Raw genomic sequence first — 17625 nt, 5'->3', positions numbered from 1 at the left:
GAGTGTGACACCTTTTCTGTTATGCGCACTGCAGAGTCACATCAGCAATGCATTGTGGTGGGTGTAAGGTATTGGGCTCCGTGATTCCACTAGCTTGTGTTACATGCTCACGATGTTGGTAGTTGGTAGGCTCTACTTCCATGGTGCTTTTCCTTCTGCTTACTGGGTCAAAGTGTGCCCTGTTTTGTTTCCGGTAGTCCATGAGGTAGTGGCCATTTTTGTAAGCCAGTTTTAGATCCCTTTCATGTGTTACCCACATTACTGAAAGTGGGCATTTTACAGCATTCTGCCAGCTCTGACCTACTGCTAATCTCAGTACCAGGAAGACTCTTTGCCAGTGGGGCACAACCTCTGATCTGCAGTTAACTGTGAGTAAACGTGTTTATTCAAATAAAGGATGTTTTCGGAGACATTAGTGTTCAGGTGTCAACTGGTGTGCCAAGGTTCTACAGAAGCAACAAGTCCTAGAGGCCTGCGTGTATGCAGGTCCCTGGAGCACTTTTAGTGGGTACCACAGTGCACTTCAGGCAGGCGGACCCAGGCCCATCCCCCCTACCTGTAACACTTGTGCTGGCAAATGGGAGGCCTCCAAAACCCACTGTACCCACATGTAGGTGCCCCCTTCACCCCTAAGAGCTATGGTAGTGTTGTACATTTGTGGGTAGTGGGTTTTGAGGGAGGGGGTTGGGGGCTCAGCACCTGTGGTAAGGGAGCTATGCATGTGGGAGCTGTTTCTGAAGTCCACCGCACTGACCTCTAGGGTGCCCAGTTGGTGTCCTGGCATGTCAGGGGGGTCAGCGTACTACGAATCCTGGCCCCTCCCACGACCAAATGGCTCAGATTAGGACATTTTTGAGCTGGCCGGTTTTAGTTTCCATTATCGCTAAAAAAAAAAAAACGCCCAGAACAGAAACGAACAAATCCATGGCATTTGGTCCGTACAAACCGTATTTTCGAAAAAAAAAAGACGTCCATTTTTTTCAAAAATACAGTCTGTCCCTCTTCTTCACTTACCCATTTTCGGACATAGACGCCCATGGAGATAGGCGTTCACATTTAATTATGCCCCTCCACGTGAATGAAACCTTTGTCCCATTTACTGCATAAGATCTCTCCTTTCCTACTATCTCTATGTAACTCCTGAATGTAAACCGCCTCGAACCTCCAGCTGGGACAGCCACTGATTAGATCTCATTGTTGGATTACATCAGGTCTCTTTTAAGTATTGATCAGAGAGCTCTTATTATGCAATCAGATTTATTGAGTGCTTTTGATCTGCTTGATCATAAGGTTTTATTGGAAATTCTTGATAATTTTGGTGTCACAGGTAATGTTATGTCCTGGTTTAAGGGTTTCTTGATTACTAGGTCGTATTGAGTTAAATTTCAGGATCAAATATCTGGAAACTGGTCATTATGTTCTGGAGTCCCGCAGTGATTCTCCATTGTCCCCAGTACTGTTTAATGTTCTTTTGTCATCCTTAGAAAACATTTAGAGGAGGAAGGTTTTACAAGTTATATCTATGCTGATGATATCACCATACTTTTTCCTCTTAAATCAAGCTTACAAGATTTGTATGATTCAATTGCCCATTGTTTATCAATTATAACTAAGTGGATGTCATCTCATTACTTAAAAATAGAGAAAAAATAACAGATTTATGTTCGTGGAAACAAAACAAAAACAAACAGTTAGCTCAAACTTGATTATTAAAGGTGAATGTTTTCCACTAGATCAATCTATAAAAATCTTAGGTATTGTCTTGGACAACAATTTATCCATGGAACATCAGATTAATGCTGTTGTTAGAAGTTCTTTTTTCATTATGAGAAAGCTAAGGGCCATTCGTAAATATTTAGCTGAAGATATGTTTAGACTTGTTCAATCATTAATACTTAGAAAGTTGGACTATTGTAACATTGTTTACGTGGGATTGACGCAAAACTTGCTAAGGAAGCTGCAGACAATACAGAATGTGGCGGCTCATTTAATTTATTTCCTCAAAAAATCAGAGAGGATTACACGTTACTTCGATAAGCTTCATTGGCTGAAGGTGGAGGCCAGAATATTTTTTAAATTGGTGAGTTTGTGATGGAAAATTATGAATGGGAAAATCCCACAATATATGAATTGTATGCTATGTTACTCAGCGGTGAGACATATGTATAATACACAGTTTATTTTTTCTTCTGTTTCCGAAATCCCTGGGGAATCATGTCTATAAGCTCTTTACACGTTTATTTTTTTATTTTTTTTACATTTGTACCCTGCGCTTTCCCACTCATGGCAGGCTCAATGCGGCTTACATGGGGCAATGGAGGGTTAAGTGACTTGCCCAGAGTCACAAGGAGCTGCCTGTGCCAGGAATTGAACTCAGTTCCCCAGGACCAAAGTCCACCACCCTATCCACTAGGCCACTCCTCCACTGTTGCTACTATTTGCGATTTTACATGGAATATTGCTATTCCACTAGCAACATTCCATGTAGAAGTCGGCCCTTGCAGATCACCAATGTGGCCGCACAGGCTTCTACATGGAATGTTGCTTGTGGAATAGCAACATTCCATGTAGGATCTCCAATAGTAGCAACATTCCATGTAGAATCTCCACTAGTAGCAACATTCCATGTAGAATCTCAAAGAGTAGCAACATTCCATGTAGAATCTCCAATAGTATCTATTTTATTTTTGTTACATTTGTACCCTGTGCTTTCCTACTCATGGCAGGCTCAATGCGGCTTACATGGGGCAATGGAGGGTTAAGTGACTTGCCCAGAGTCACAAGGAGCTGCCTGTACCAGGAATCGAACTCAGTTCCTCAGGACCAAAGTCCACCACCCTAACCACTAGGCCACTCCTCCACTCAAGCTGCAAAATTCTGGAGTTTTTTACCAGCTGATCTGAGATTCTTGACTAGTTACTCTTTGAGAAATGTGTAGCAAAAAACTGATTAATTGCACTGCTGTAGGCTCTTAACTTTTATGTATTCTGTTTCTCTTTGCATCCTAGATGTTTTGTGTTCTAGTTTTCTTATTGTAACCCACTGTGAACTATATTTTATTTTTTTTATTTATTTATTGCATTTATACTCCACATTTTCCTACCTATTGGTAGTTTCAATGTGGCTTACAATGAAATTAATAGAAAACATGACTGGTATTGGCGGGCTATAAGTTAATTATCTGTATCTGTATGTTTGAGTGACTTTAATCAAGTCATTCATGCTCTCATTACATCAAGATTGGAGTACTGTAACATTGTTTTAGCAGGTCTTCCACAATACTCTCTTAAAAGGTTGCAATCTGAGCCCATAAATTTGAACAGATTTCTCAATCAATATCATTGGCTTCCAATTGGTTATCATTTTCAATTCAAGATTTTGTTCTATACACACAGTGCTATTTTTGAGGGTATTCCCCTATATTTATCGATGGTGTTGACTCCTTATAAGCCAGCCCAGCACCTCTGTTCTTTGACTAAGTTCTTTACTTCTTTCCCACTGTTAGGCTCATTTCGATTCTACTTGCTATTTGGCTTGTTTTTTTAGCACCCACCCTTTGAAATTCTTTGCTACATTCTCTGTGAACTGAACCTTCTTGGATTAGGGTTAAAGCTGCACTGAAAACACATTTCTTTAGTCTTGCAGTTGCAGCCTAGCAGACAGACTTTTATTGACACCTGGGCCTGCCTGTTCAGTACTGGCACATGAGTTTGAACTTCTGGTAAGCATCCTTGATCTTTTCTGTGTCTATACACCTGATGGCAGTAAAGGATGTGATTTGTGTCTGTAACCCGGGTCTCGCCACTACCACCAGCTCAGTTCCAACCTCCGACCCGGGTCACTGGGATAAACCATCACTTTGTTAATTTATACACCACACTCTCCATTCAAGCATAGTCCCTTCAGTTCGAGCTCAGCTTGGGAACGGGTCAAGGTCCAGAATAGAGATCGGAGAGTTGGATACTTTAAATGGAAGACTGTTCAGTGATGCTTTACCAGTCCATGGAGGAAACATCTTCACTCCCGCTTCAAAAAGCCACATAATACTCCAGATTTAATGCAAACTCAACTTTACTGAACTTTCTGCATTAAGCAGGCAAAACATTTGTATAACTCTATTTGCATAGTAACTCCTCCTGTCCATCCAAGATCATGTAACACAATCTCGTTCCCTTTGTTCAAACATGATCTTCTTTCTGTTTTTCAAGTATTTACACAATTTACAAGACCTCCTGTTCTTTATCCATCCCACAGGCTGGTAATAATCCAAGGCTGCTCCTTACTCCTCTGATCACAATCCTTATCTCCTCAGGCACAGACCCTTCAGGCTGTCCTTCCAGCAATGCACTTTGAGCTGCAACCTGGCCTTGAACAGGCTATCTCTGTCCTGATTCCTGCTTGGGGCTGAGTTCCCCTTACCCACTCTTAGCTCTCACTCCTTCAGAGTCACCACTTAGGCCCAGATGCATCAACCAAATGTAAAAAAACCCTAAAACGTAAAAGTCCTTACCGAATTTTAAAAAACGAAGAATGCAAAAAACAAGCCGCACATGTTTGGTGCAGTATTGTAAAGTACAATGCATCAAACTGGTATAATCCCGTTGTTAATCGGCCCCTAAAGCATGCGCAGAGCAGCCAAGCGTTATGCTGGCTGCTCTGCGCATGCCACAAACGTCAAAACAAAAACAAAAAAACCTGGAGTTTTCAGAGCAGTAACGATACACCCTAAGGACAGGACTTCCACCGTCACTGAGGACGACTGCAACCGGAACCTTTTCACCGTTTCTCCAGACCCCGGCAGGGTCCCAAATGGTTCTCTCTGCACCAACGTCATGGTGCAAAACAGCTCACCTGAGCACACAAACTCCCAATCCCTCCCTCTTTCGTACAAACTGCAGCTCTCAACTTGAGCAGCGTTAGTGTAGCGACGTCATCTTCAGAGAGCCAAGAGTTCTATTATCATCGAAATGCAGCAGCGGTGTTGCCAGATAGGAAAAAAAAGTTTAGCAGCCCCGGCCCCCCTCCCTTCCTGTCTCTCTCTTTCTCCTTCTCCCATAGATCCACCTCCCACCATCCTCCGCCCCCGTGCCCCGTCCCCCGTCCCCCTGAAGTCGTCGCCACCGCTCCCCCCTCCTCCTTACCGGGCCCGCGCAGCGCCTCTCACCTCTGTGTGAAGGCGCTGCATGGGCAAGAAGATCATCTGATCGCCGCGAGTGAGTCTTCAGGACATCTCTCTCCTTTCCTGACCTGGGCCCGCCCCCGTCTGACGTAGGTTTCTTACGTCAGACGGGGGCGGGCCCAGGTCAGGGAAGGAGGGGGGGTCCGGTGGAGGGGGGGAGCGGCGACGACCTCAGGAGGGTGGGGCACAGCGGAGGATGGCGGGAGGCGGAGCTGTGGGAGAAGGAGAAAGAGAGAGACAGGAAGGGAGGGGGGCCTGTGCTGCTAAACTTTTGATTTTTGTTTTGATTTTTTATTTAATACAGGGGAAAGTGGGGAGCAGCGGCGACCTCGGGCGGGGGCGGGGGGGCAAGGCCGTCCATACAGGACGCTCCTGATGAGCGCCTTTGCCCCCTCCCGATCCTTTTTTGCTTTTTGGTTTGATTTTCTTTTTTATGCAGGGGGAAGCGGGGAGCCACGTGTTTGTGTGGGTTATTTATATTTTCAAACGTGCCAGCTTGGATTTTTATGCTGCAGGGAGAAGCGGGGAGCAGTGTCTGTATGACAGCTCAGGCCTTAACGACAGCTCTGACCTCACGTTAAATATTTCACGGTAAATGATTCGGTGCAATCGTCGGTATGGTTAGTGCATCCCGAATTGTCCACATTGCAATTGTAAGTGACTCGTTTGCATTCCGTTTTCGTTAGCTGCTAGCATCGTTGGAACATGGCCTTTAATGACTGCTACGGTTGAAAATTTCTTCGTTAAAGGGTCGTTAAAGTTTAGTGCATCTGGGCCTTAGTGGGGCAACAACTAGTCCTCACTTCAGCCTGAGTTTATTTAGCTACGTTAAGATTCCCCTCTCCACTAAGGGTCCCAGCGGGGGTACAGGGAACCAAATTCTACTTTCCCCTACAAGTCAGATCCTTTATTACATCCAGCTTCACCTCACTTATCAATCAAAATACAAACCCACTTTCTTTCTGCAGTTTATTTCAACACCACATCCACTTGGGCTAGGCTGCCTTCTCATGCAGGGACATCCCATGCTCTCCCCCCAAGAGAAAGCTGACACCCTCACTAATCCCCATATAATGGGGGAATACATGTGGATATCTGATTGTGTATTCTGTATTATCCTAATATATGGCACTCGTTTTCCAATCTTTATTTTTTAGTATTTGTAAATCACTTGTACAAAAGGCAGTATGGAAAGTACCAAATAAACATAAACTTTAATAATAGGTTCAGAGCAGCCTTTGGAGGATTCGGGCCTCAGGGGTTATTCATATTCCAGATATACACTAGGCAACTGCCTACCAAATATAAGACCCCCCCCCCCCACCCCCATTATAGCAGTAAGACTGAGTGATGGGTCTATACCTCCTCTTTCTTACTGCTGTGGTTTAGGACTGATTTGTTTTCCTTCAGTGCTTCAATACTTACCATGCCTCTAACGACAAGTTGAACAGAATTGTAAAGAGTGCATCCAGCACCTTCCTGAGCTATTTAGTACCCTATGAAGCACTACATTGGATCTCATATAAATAGATTTGTGATTGCCTTATAATTCATGCCTCCTAGATCTACCTTAGATATGCCACATTTCTCTTTCTCTGTACATATTATAAATATTTTACTAAAATGGGTCTTAACAAAGCTCAAGAACATTGTGCTCTCTGCTTGCTCTGTTTTAATGTCAATTTGTGTTTGATCTGCAGCAGCACCAGGGAACTGAACAGAATGCAAAAATGAGAGGCGGTCTAGGAACTGGACAACAGCCTGCAACACTGACTCCCCCAAACACATCTGATCCCCGGAGCCCCCCAAACCCCGACAGCATTGCACCAGGTAACAAGCACAGAGGAATCCTGCAATTACTGGTTGTCTTTCGGGATACAGAGAGTTTCTGGGACTCCGCATTGTCTCCCACTGTAGCATGCATTCCAGGGATTCCCTCCATAGAATCACTGTTCTTGCTGTTTTATGTGTTTTTATCAAGCCTTTTTCATTAATTAATTTTTTGGAGCAACATCTGGAGTTTTGGAAGCCCCTTGCATGAAACCATAAAGCGAAGATACTTACCTGTAGCAGGTATTGCCCGAGGACAGCAGGCTTCATATTCTCAGAAGTCAGTGACGCCAATTCGCGTCGCCCAGTCTGGCATTTTGCCAAAGTTAAAAAGAGAGCTTTGTGGAGCACGAGCTCCACCACGCATGCGCGAGTGCCTTCCCACCTGTCACGCGAACGCGGTCTCCTCAGTTTAATACTAAAGCAAAAAATAACCAAGGAGACAATTCCAAGGGGAGGTGGGAGAGATTGTGAGAATATGAAGCCTGCTGTCCTCAGAGAATACCTGCTACAGGTAAGTATCTTCGCTTTCTCCGAGGACAAGCAGGCTTCTATCTTCTTACAAATGGGAAATCCCTAGCATCCAGGCTCACCCAAAACAAGAAACATTGGTCAATTGGGCCTCACAACGGCAAGGACATTACACAGATTGACCTGAAACTATATACAATCTGAATGACAGTGCCGTCTGGAACAGAATAAAATGGACCTAGGAGGGTAGAGTTCAATTCTAGACCTCAAACAGATTCTGCAACACTATCTGCCCAAACCGACTGTCGCGTCGGATATCCTGCACAAGGCAGTAGTGTGATGTGAATGTGTGGACTGAAGACCACGTTGCAGCCTTGCAAATTTCTTCAATGGAGGCTAACCTCAAGTGAGCTACTGAAGCAGCAATGGCTCTGACAATATGAGCCGTGACATGACCCTCCAAGGCCAGCCCAGCCAGGGCATAAGTGCATTTCCCAATAGTGACCCCCATCCTGTTGGGATCAAAAGAAACAAAAAGCTGGGCGGACTGTATGTGCGGTCTAGTCCGCTCCGCGTAGTAGGCTAACGTTCTCTTGCAATCCAAGGTGTACAGGCTGCTTTCACCAGGATGGGCATGAAGTTGGGGAAAGAATGTTGGCAAGACAATTGACCGGTTCAGATGGAACTCTGACACCACCTTCGGTAGGAACTTAGGGTGCGTGCGGAGGACTACTCTGTGCATCCACTAATAAGGCCTGAAGCTCACTGACCCTATGAGCTGAAGTAACAGCCACCAAAAAAATGACCTTCCAGGTCAATTACTTCAGATGGCAGGAATTCAGTGGCTCAAAAGGAGCTTTTATCAGTTGGGTGAGAATGACATTGAGATCCTATGACATTGGTGGAGGTTTAACAGGGGGCTTTGACAAAAGCAAACTTCTCATGAAGCAAACAACTAAAGGACGTCCAGAGATGGGCTTACCTTCTACACGTTGATGATAAGCATTAATTGCACGAAGGTGAACCCTTACGGAGTTGGTCTTCAGACCACACACTGGTAAGTGTAGAAGATATTCAAGCAGGGTCTGTGTAGGGCAGGTAAGGGGATCTAAGGCATTGCTCTCACTCCAGACGGCAAACCTCCTCCATTTAAAAGAGTAACACCTCTTAGTGGAATTTTTCCTGGAAGCCAGAAAGACACAGGAGACACCCTCTGAGAGACCTAAGGAAGCAAATTCTAGGCTCTCAACATCCAAGCTGTGAAAGCCAGAGACTGAAAGTTGAGACGTAGAAGTGACTCCTTGTGCTGAGTAATGATGGTCAGAAAATAGAATAAGATGGCCGACTGGTGAGACACACTGTGGGGAGCTCCGTGGGAGAATCGGACCAAAGATCGATTTTCCAGTGCTCCCCACCGCCTCGCTGCCGCAGCTGAGCCACGGGAGAGCCCAGGACACGAGATCCTCACCAGGCTATCCCAGGAACCGAATTTCCACGCCTGAGGACTCCCACGCTGGGAGCCCAGGCTCCCAAGGCTCTGAGGGACAGAGGCGCCGAGCTTCTGCGCCAGGACTGCTTCTGAGCTGCTCTGGCCACTGAGGCCGTGTCCCGGAGAGGAGAGCGACCCGTGCGTCTGAAAGCAAGGGTGAACCGTGGCTGCATTTTGCGGCTTCATGCGATCACCCAAAGAGTCCGGGACCCGTGAATCGCGGCACCATAGAAGGCCTGACCCGACCACGCGGCTGCTGTAAGCCGTTGATGCGAGCGGACCAGCCTCGCACCCCAACCGCTCCAGCCATCCGAGCCCCGATCGAGAGGAGCCAATTGACGCCGAGGGACGCCAGAACGGAGATGACCTGCCCTCCCGACTCACCCGCCAGTCCTGCATGGGTTGCGCCAGAGTCCCTGTGAGTCAGACGGGAGGCAAGGAGCGTCGGAGGGCCGATGCGCAGCTGACTCCCCTCCGCTGAGCTCGCAGAGCTGTTCTGGCCGTCGGAGCCCCACGTGGTGAGGCAGGGTGCCGGCGGGAAACGGCAGCGGCGTCCATGTCCACCGGAACGGGCAGCACGAGACCTGTTTGTCTCGCTGCCGAGCAGTAGCCCTGCGGCCAACCTGACCACGAGGTCACGAGTGGATTGAGACGGAGGGTGCTTGCTCCGGGTCGCCCGTTCCAGCTTGTTCCAGTCCACATCTGCCTGCCTGCTCGGATCCAACTGCTCCATCTGCCTGCCTGCTCGGATCCATCTGTTCCATCTGCCTGCCTGTTCTGATCCATTTGCTCCATCTGCCTGCCTGCTCGGATCCATCTGCTCCATCTGCCTGCCTGCTCGGATCCATCTGCTCCATCTGCTTGCCTGCTCCGATCCATCTGCTCCATCTGCCTGCCTGCTCGGATCCATCTGTTCCATCTGCCTGCCTGTTCTGATCCATTTGCCTCATCTGCCTGCCTGCTCAGATCCATTTGCTCCATCTGCCTGCCTGCTCAGATCCATCTGCTCCATCTGCCTGCCTGCTCCGATCCATCTGCTCCATCTGCCTGCCTGCTCGGATCCATCTGTTCCATCTGCCTGCCTGTTCTGATCCATTTGCTCCATCTGCCTGCCTGCTCAGATCCATGTGCTCCATCTGCCTGCCTGCTCGGATCCATCTGCTCCATCTGCCTGCCTGCTCCGATCCATCCGCTCCATCTGCCTGCCTGCTCGGATCCATTTGCTCCATCTGCCTGCCTGCTCGGATCCATCTGCTCCATCTGCCAGCCTGCTCTGATCCATCTGCTCCATCTGCCTGCTCCGGCTCGCTCCGTCGGACCCAGCTTCTTCCTGCTTGTTCCAGCCACCTGCCCCAGCTGTTCCAGTCCACCTAATCCAGCTTGCTCCAGTCCGCCTGATCCTGCTTCTCCCTGCTCATTCCAGCTTCTCCTGCTGTTCCAGCCCGTCTAATCCAGCCTGCTCCAGCCAGCCTGATCCAGCTCCCCCTGCTCGTCCCAGCCCATCTGCTCCAGCCTCCGTCGGATCCAGCTCTTCCTGCTCGTCCCAGCCCATCTTCTCCAGCCTCCATCGGATCCAGCTCTTCCTGCTTGCTCCATCTGCCTGCCTGCTCTGATCCATCTGCTCCATCTGCCTGCTCCAGTTCGCTTCGTCGGATCCAGCTTCTTCCTGCTTGCTCCAGCCACCTGCTCCAGCTGTTCCAGCCCACCTAATCCAGCTTGCTCCAGTCAGCCTGATCCAGCTCTCCAGCCATCTGCTCCTACTGTTCCAGCCCGCCTAATCCTGCTTGCTCCTGCCAGCCTGATCCAGCTTCTCCAGCTTCCCCTGCTCGTTCCAGTCCATCTGCACCAGCTTGTTCCAGCCCATCTGCACCAGCTTGTTCCAGCCCGCCTGATCCAGCTTCCAGTCCATCCGCACCAGCTTGCTCCACCCCACCTGATCCAGCTTCTCCTGCCCGTTCCAGTCCACCTTCACCAGCTTGTTCCAGCCCGCCTGATCAGCTTCCCTCTGCTTGCTGCCTGTCCCAGCTGTTCCAGCCCGCTTGATCAAACTTATCCCAGCCCGCCTGATCCAGCTTGTTCCAGCTTGTCCAACTTGCCTGCTCACTCACTCCCTACCTCTCTCACTACCTATGGCCCCCATTCACATTCTATTCCTCACCCTATCCCTCCCCAATCTCTTCCCCCTCCCTCCGCGCTATACCACACGAACTCACTACCCATCCCCCCCATCCTGCTCACTACTGCAATACCCTACCTACCCCTATCCCCCATCACCTCACCATCCTTACTGTCCTCCTCCTCTTTCCTAGCTCTCAACCTCCAACACCTCCTTCCTGCCATCAACCCTTCCCCATTCCTCCTCAGCACATCCCGCCTTCGGCACCCTACCTCCCCCACCCTTCTCCGCTCTCTCTTGCTCCTTCTCCTGCTATCCGCGGGAGACATCAATCTCAACCCAGGTCCTCCACACATGTCCTCGTCCTCGTCTCATCTATGCAAACGTTCCCACAATTTCTCCAATCTCATCTCCATTCCCCTCCTCCCCCCTTCCTCCCTCCCCTTCTCGTGTGCCCTGTGGAATGCCCACTCAATCTGCAACAAACTTACCTTCACCCATGATCTCTTCATCTCTCATTCCCTCCATCTGCTCACCCTAACCGAAACCTGGCTCACCCCTGACGACTCTGCCTCAGTCGCAGCCCTCTGCCACGGAGGATACCTTTTCTCCCATTCGCCCTGCACAGCTAGCCGCGGTGGCGGCGTTGGCCTACTACTTTCGCCCTCCTGCAGTTTTCAACCCCTCCTCCTACCACAGTCTCACTGCTTCTCATCCTTTGAAGTCCATTCCATCCATCTATTCTACCCGCTATCACTCCGAGTTGCAGTCATCTACCGCCCCCCTGATAAGTCCCTCCCTTCCTTCCTTACTGACTTTGATGCCTGGCTCTCCGTTTTTCTTGAGCCCTCATCCCCATCCCTCATTCTTGGTGACTTCAACATACATACTGATAACCCATCCGACTCGTACGCTTCTCAATTCCTCACCCTCACCTCCTCCTTCAACCTCCAACTGAGCTCCACCACCCCTACTCACAAATCTGGTCACTGTCTTGATCTCGTCCTCCTCTCTTCTACCTGCTCGCCCTCTAATATTTGCGTCTCTGCTCTCCCCATTTCTGACCATCACCTGATCACATTTACACTTCATCACCCTCCCCCTCAGTCCCGCCCAACACTAACCACTACCTCCAGGAACCTCCAGGCTGTTGACCCCCCCACCTTATCCGCTACTATCTCTGATCTCCTCCCGTCTATCACGTCCTCCGAGTCTGTTGACAAGGCTGTTTCCAATTACAATGCCACTCTCTCCTCTGCCCTAGACACCCTTGCACCATCTGTTTCCCGTCCCACAAGGCGCACTAATCCCCAGCCCTGGCTTAACCCTTGCACCCGTTACCTTCGCTGCTGCTCCCGATCGGCTGAACACCTATGGAGGAAATCTCGCACCCATACTGACTTCATTCACTACAAATTCATGCTATCTTCCTTCCAGTCCTCCCTATTCCTCGCCAAACAGGGCTACTACACTCATTTGACTAATTCCCTCAGCTCTAACCCTCGTCGTCTCTTCGCCACCCTCAACTCCCTCCTCAAAGTGCCCTCCGCTCCCACCCCCCCCCCCTCACTCTCTCCTCAATCACTAGCGGACTACTTCCGCGACAAGGTCCAGAAGATCAACCTCGAATTCACCACTAAACCTTCTCCTCCTCTCCATCCTATCACCCACTCCCTCAACCAATCAACCCAGGCCACCTTCTCATCTTTTCCTGATATCACCGAAGAGGAAACCGCCCATCTTCTCTCCTCCTCGAAATGCACCACCTGTTCCTCAGACCCCATCCCCACCAACTTACTTATCACCATCTCTCCTACTATCACCCCCCCATCTGTCATATTCTCAACCTCTCTCTCTCAACCGCTACTGTCCCTGACACCTTCAAGCATGCTGTTGTCACACCTCTCCTCAAAAAACCTTCACTTGACCCCACCTGTCCCTCCAACTACTGCCCCATCTCCCTCCTACCCTTCCTCTCCAAAATACTTGAACGCGCCATTCACAGCCCTTACACTGATTTTCTCGCCTCTCATACCATCCTCGATCCGCTTCAATCTGGCTTTCGCCCACTTCACTCGACAGAAACGGCACTATCCAAAGTCTGTAGTGACCTGTTCCTCGCCAAATCCAAAGGTCATTACTCCATCCTCATTCTCCTTGACCTATCCGCCGCTTTTGACACTGTCAATCACAACTTACTTCTTGACACACTGTCCTCTTTTGGATTCCAGGGCTCTGTCCTCTCCTGGTTCTCCTCCTATCTCTCCCATCGTACCTTCAGAGTACACTCTCATGGTTCTTCCTCCACCCCTATACCGCTCTCTGTCGGAGTCCCTCAGGGTTCTGTCCTTGGACCCCTTCTTTTCTCTATCTACACCTCTTCCCTGGGCTCCCTGATCTCATCTCATGGCTTCCAGTATCATCTTTATGCTGACGACACTCAGCTTTATCTCTCCACACTTGACATCACTGCGGAAACCCAGGCCAAATTATCGGCCTGCTTATCCGACATTGCTGCCTGGATGTCCAACCGCCACCTGAAACTGAACATGGCCAAGACCGAACTTCTTGTCTTCCCACCCAAACCCACTTCTCCTCTACCTCCACTCTCTATTTCGGTTGATAACACCCTCATCATCCCCGTCTCATCTGCCCGCAACCTCGGTGTCATCTTCGACTCCTCCCTCTCCTTCTCGGCGCATATCCAGCAGATAGCCAAGACCTGCCGCTTCTTCCTCTACAACATTAGCAAAATCCGCCCTTTCCTCTCTGAGCACACCACCCGTACTCTCATCCACTCTCTCGTTACCTCTCGCATTGACTACTGCAACCTACTCCTCACTGGTCTCCCACTTAGCCACCTATCCCCCCTTCAGTCCGTTCAGAACTCTGCTGCACGTCTTATATTCCGCCAGAACCGATACACTCATATCACCCCTCTCCTCAAGTCACTTCATTGGCTTCCGATCAGGTACCGCATTCAATTCAAGCTTCTGCTACTAACCTACAAATGTACTCGATCTGCAGCCCCTCCCTACCTCTCAACCCTCATCTCCCCTTACGTTCCTACCCGTAACCTCCACTCTCAAGACAAATCCCTCCTTTCAGTACCCTTCTCCACCACCGCCAACTCCAGGCTCTGCCCTTTCTGCCTCGCCAAACCCCACGCGTGGAACAAACTCCCCGAGCCCATACGCCAGGCCCCCTCCCTGCCCATCTTCAAATCTCTGCTTAAAGCCCACCTCTTCAATGTCGCTTTCGGCAACTAACCTCTACACCTCTACCCAGGAAAGCTAGACTGCCCCAACTTGACATTTCGTTCTTTAGATTGTAAGCTCCTTTGAGCAGGGACCGTCCTTCTTGGTTTATTTTGTACAGCGCTGCGTAACCCTAGTAGCGCTCTAGAAATGTTAAGTAGTAGTAGTAAAATACTTCGATCTCCACGGTTCTTCGAAGGATAACTCCAGAAGAAGAGGGAACCAAATCTGCTGTGATCAGAATCATGGTTCCATGGTCTTGCTTGAGTTTCAACAAAGTTTCGCTAATCTGTTGTGGGCTTGAAGCCTGGAACAGAACTGAGGGACCTTATGGTTGATCTGAGTGGCAACAAGATCCACCGAAGGGATGCCCCATGCTCGGAATATCTTACAGGCTATGCCCATATAGAGAGACCACTTGTGTGGTTCCATTATCCTGCTCAGCCTGTCAGCCAGGGTATTGTTTGTGCCCACCAGAAATGGCTCGAAGGAACATGCCGTGTTGGCAAGCCCAATGCCACATCTGGATGGCCTTCTGACACAGAGAGCGTGATCCGGTGCCTCCTTGCTTGTTGGTGTAATACGTTACAACCTGATTGTCTGTTTGGATGAAAACAGTTTGGCGAGATAACCAATCTCTGAAAGTCGTTAGAGCGTTCCAGATCACCCGAAGCGCGAGGAGATTGATCTGAAGATTCAATTCCTGGGTGGACTAAGCACCCTGAGTGGGAAGCCCATTTACATCAGCTCCCCATCCCAGAAGAGATGCATACGTCATCAGCACTTTTTGTGGCTGAGGAATTTGGAATGGAAGTCCCAAATTGTCCACCACTGAAGTGCATAAGTACATAAGTATTGCGTTACTGGAACAGACTGAAGGTCCATCAGACCCAGCATCCAACACTGGCCAATCCAGTTCACAAGTACCTGGCAAGATCCCCAAAAAGTACAATACATTTTATGCTGCTTATCCAAGAAATAAGCAATGGATTTTCCCCAAGTCCATTTTGTCACGTTCCCAGGCTTTAAACAACCAGGAGTAAACTCTGGAACAATGTGAACCCTTGGCCTACTGTCGGCGAGCGGCAACAGGAGGCAAAACCCCCAAGAAAGACTGGACAGGATTCAGGATGCACTTGGCTTGGCTAGAGTCAGATACTGGAACAAGCTTAGCTTGACTGGGATGGAGCCAAAAGCTGGAACGGACTTGGCTTGGCCGGACTGGAAACAGATACTGGAACAGACTTGGCTTGGCTTCACTGGAACCGGATACTGGAACAAGCTTGGCTTGACTGGAGTGGAGTGGAGCCAAATACTGGAATGGACTTGGCTTGGCTTCACTGGAACCGGATACTGGAAGAAGCTTGGCTTGACTGGAGTGGAGTGGAGCCAAATACTGGAATGGACTTGGTCTATGTTGAATTGTACAGTGCTGCGTAACCCTAGTAGCGCTTTAGAAATGTTAAATAGTAGTAGTAGTAGTAGTAGGATACTAGAACAAGCTTGGCTTGACTGGAGTGGAACCAAATACAGGAACGGACTGGGCTTGGCTTCACTGGAACAGGATTCAGGATACAGGGCAGACAGAAGCAGGGTAGGGCAGATACAAACAGGAGGGGACTGAAGCTAAAGACTACCAGGGAAAAGACAGACAAGCAGGGACAGAGCCAAAGCTGAAGGCTTGCCAGGCAGAGGCAAGCAGGAAGGAACTGGAGCTAAAGACTACCAGGGCAGCTACAACCAGCAAGGAAGCTAGAGCTGCAGACAAGCAAGGCAGATACAAATAGAAAGGAACTGAAGCTAAAGACAAGCACGGCAGATACAAACAGTAAGGAACTGAAGCTAAAGAGAAGCAAGGCAGACTAGGCAGGACACAAAGCAAACAGATAGACAAACAACAGAACTAAGGCTAAAGGCAGAAGTGCACACAGACACCTTAATAAGAAAACAAGTCACAGAAGTGCCCAAAGGCTAGAGCAAGGCAGAAGTGCTACTGCACACCGACTAACCTGGGGACCTTTGGCATTGCAAAGATCCTGAATGCAAGTGAACCAGTTCCTTATAACAGAACAGAGACAGGAAATACACAGATCCCAAAGTGAGGCTTGAACCACAGAGGAAGTGGAAACCCTACAGGACAGAGACAGGAAATACACACTCAACCTCAAAGTGAAGCTTGGAACACAAACACAACCATGCAGAAAAGAAGCCAGCTCCTGAGCTGACTGACAGAGGGGTCACGACCACAGACGTAACACATTTTAATAATGGTCTATTGACTTTTCCTTTAGGAAGCCATACAAACCTTTTTTAAACCCTACAACCCTAACTGCTTTTACTACATTCTTTGGCAATGAATTCCAGAGTTTAATTACATGATGAGTGAGGAAATATTTTCTCTGATTCATTTTAATTTACTAATTTGTAGCTTCATTGCGTTCCCCCTAGTCCTAGTATTTTTGGAAAGAGTAAACAAGTGATTCACCTGTTCCATTCCAGTCATTACTTTATAGACCTCTATCATATCTCCCCTAAGCCGTCTTTTCTCCAAGCTGAAGAGCCCTAGATGCTTTAGCCTTTCCTCATAGAGAAGTCGTTCCATCCCCTTTATCATTTTCATCGCCCTTCTCTGTTCCTTTTCCAATTCTACTATATCTTTTTTGAGATGCGGAGACCAGAATTGAACACAATATTCAAGGTGCAGTTGCATCATTGAGCGATATAAAGGCAATATAAAGTCCACATTTTGTTTTCCATTCCTTTCCTAATAAAATCTAACATTCTATTTGCTTTCTTAGCCGCTGTCACATACTGAGCAGAGGGTTTCAATGTATCATCAACGATGATGCCGAAATCCCTTTGTGGTGGGTGATTTAACAACTTTGAATAACTTTGTGTCATCAGCAGATTTAATTACCTCACTAGTTACTCCCATGTCTAGATCATTTATAAATATGTTAATGTCATGTCCCCTACCTCAACACAAGCAGCGTCCTCAGGCTGCGCGGGGTCCCGTCAACACGCACACTTGACTGGCACAGTCCTGAGCCATGTGTGTGTAGTTCTTCTTGCTTTGCTTCCATGCACCTGGGTCTGTTCTCTCTCTGCCTGGCTTCCAGGCTCCTTGATTATTTTGCTTCCACCCACCTGAGTCTGCTCTCTCTCTTTGCCTGGCTTCCCTTGCTTCTCTCCTATTGGTCGTCTGATTCCTCCTTCCCCTGCTCTTGTCCTATGGCTGTGCTCCTTCTCCCTGCTGGTCCCTGCTGATGTCAGACGCCAGCAC

General features: G+C 48.7%; 1 protein-coding gene across 2 annotated transcripts in view; it reads left to right on the top strand.

Moving 5' to 3' along the window:
• The window catches only part of MYOZ2 (myozenin 2), a 116863-nt gene that overhangs the window by 83276 nt on the left and 15962 nt on the right, over positions 1-17625 (top strand). For both annotated transcript variants that reach the window (XM_030192721.1, XM_030192720.1), the window contains one exon: positions 6880-7009. In XM_030192721.1, coding sequence (XP_030048581.1) covers positions 6880-7009 — 130 coding nt within the window. The remainder of the gene's footprint in view (positions 1-6879; positions 7010-17625) is intronic.

Source organism: Microcaecilia unicolor, chromosome 2 (assembly GCF_901765095.1).
Source record: "Microcaecilia unicolor chromosome 2, aMicUni1.1, whole genome shotgun sequence".
Taxonomy (NCBI): Eukaryota; Metazoa; Chordata; class Amphibia; order Gymnophiona; family Siphonopidae; genus Microcaecilia; species Microcaecilia unicolor.
Note: the sequence above shows the minus strand (reverse complement) of the source record. Positions and strands in the feature narration are given on the sequence as shown.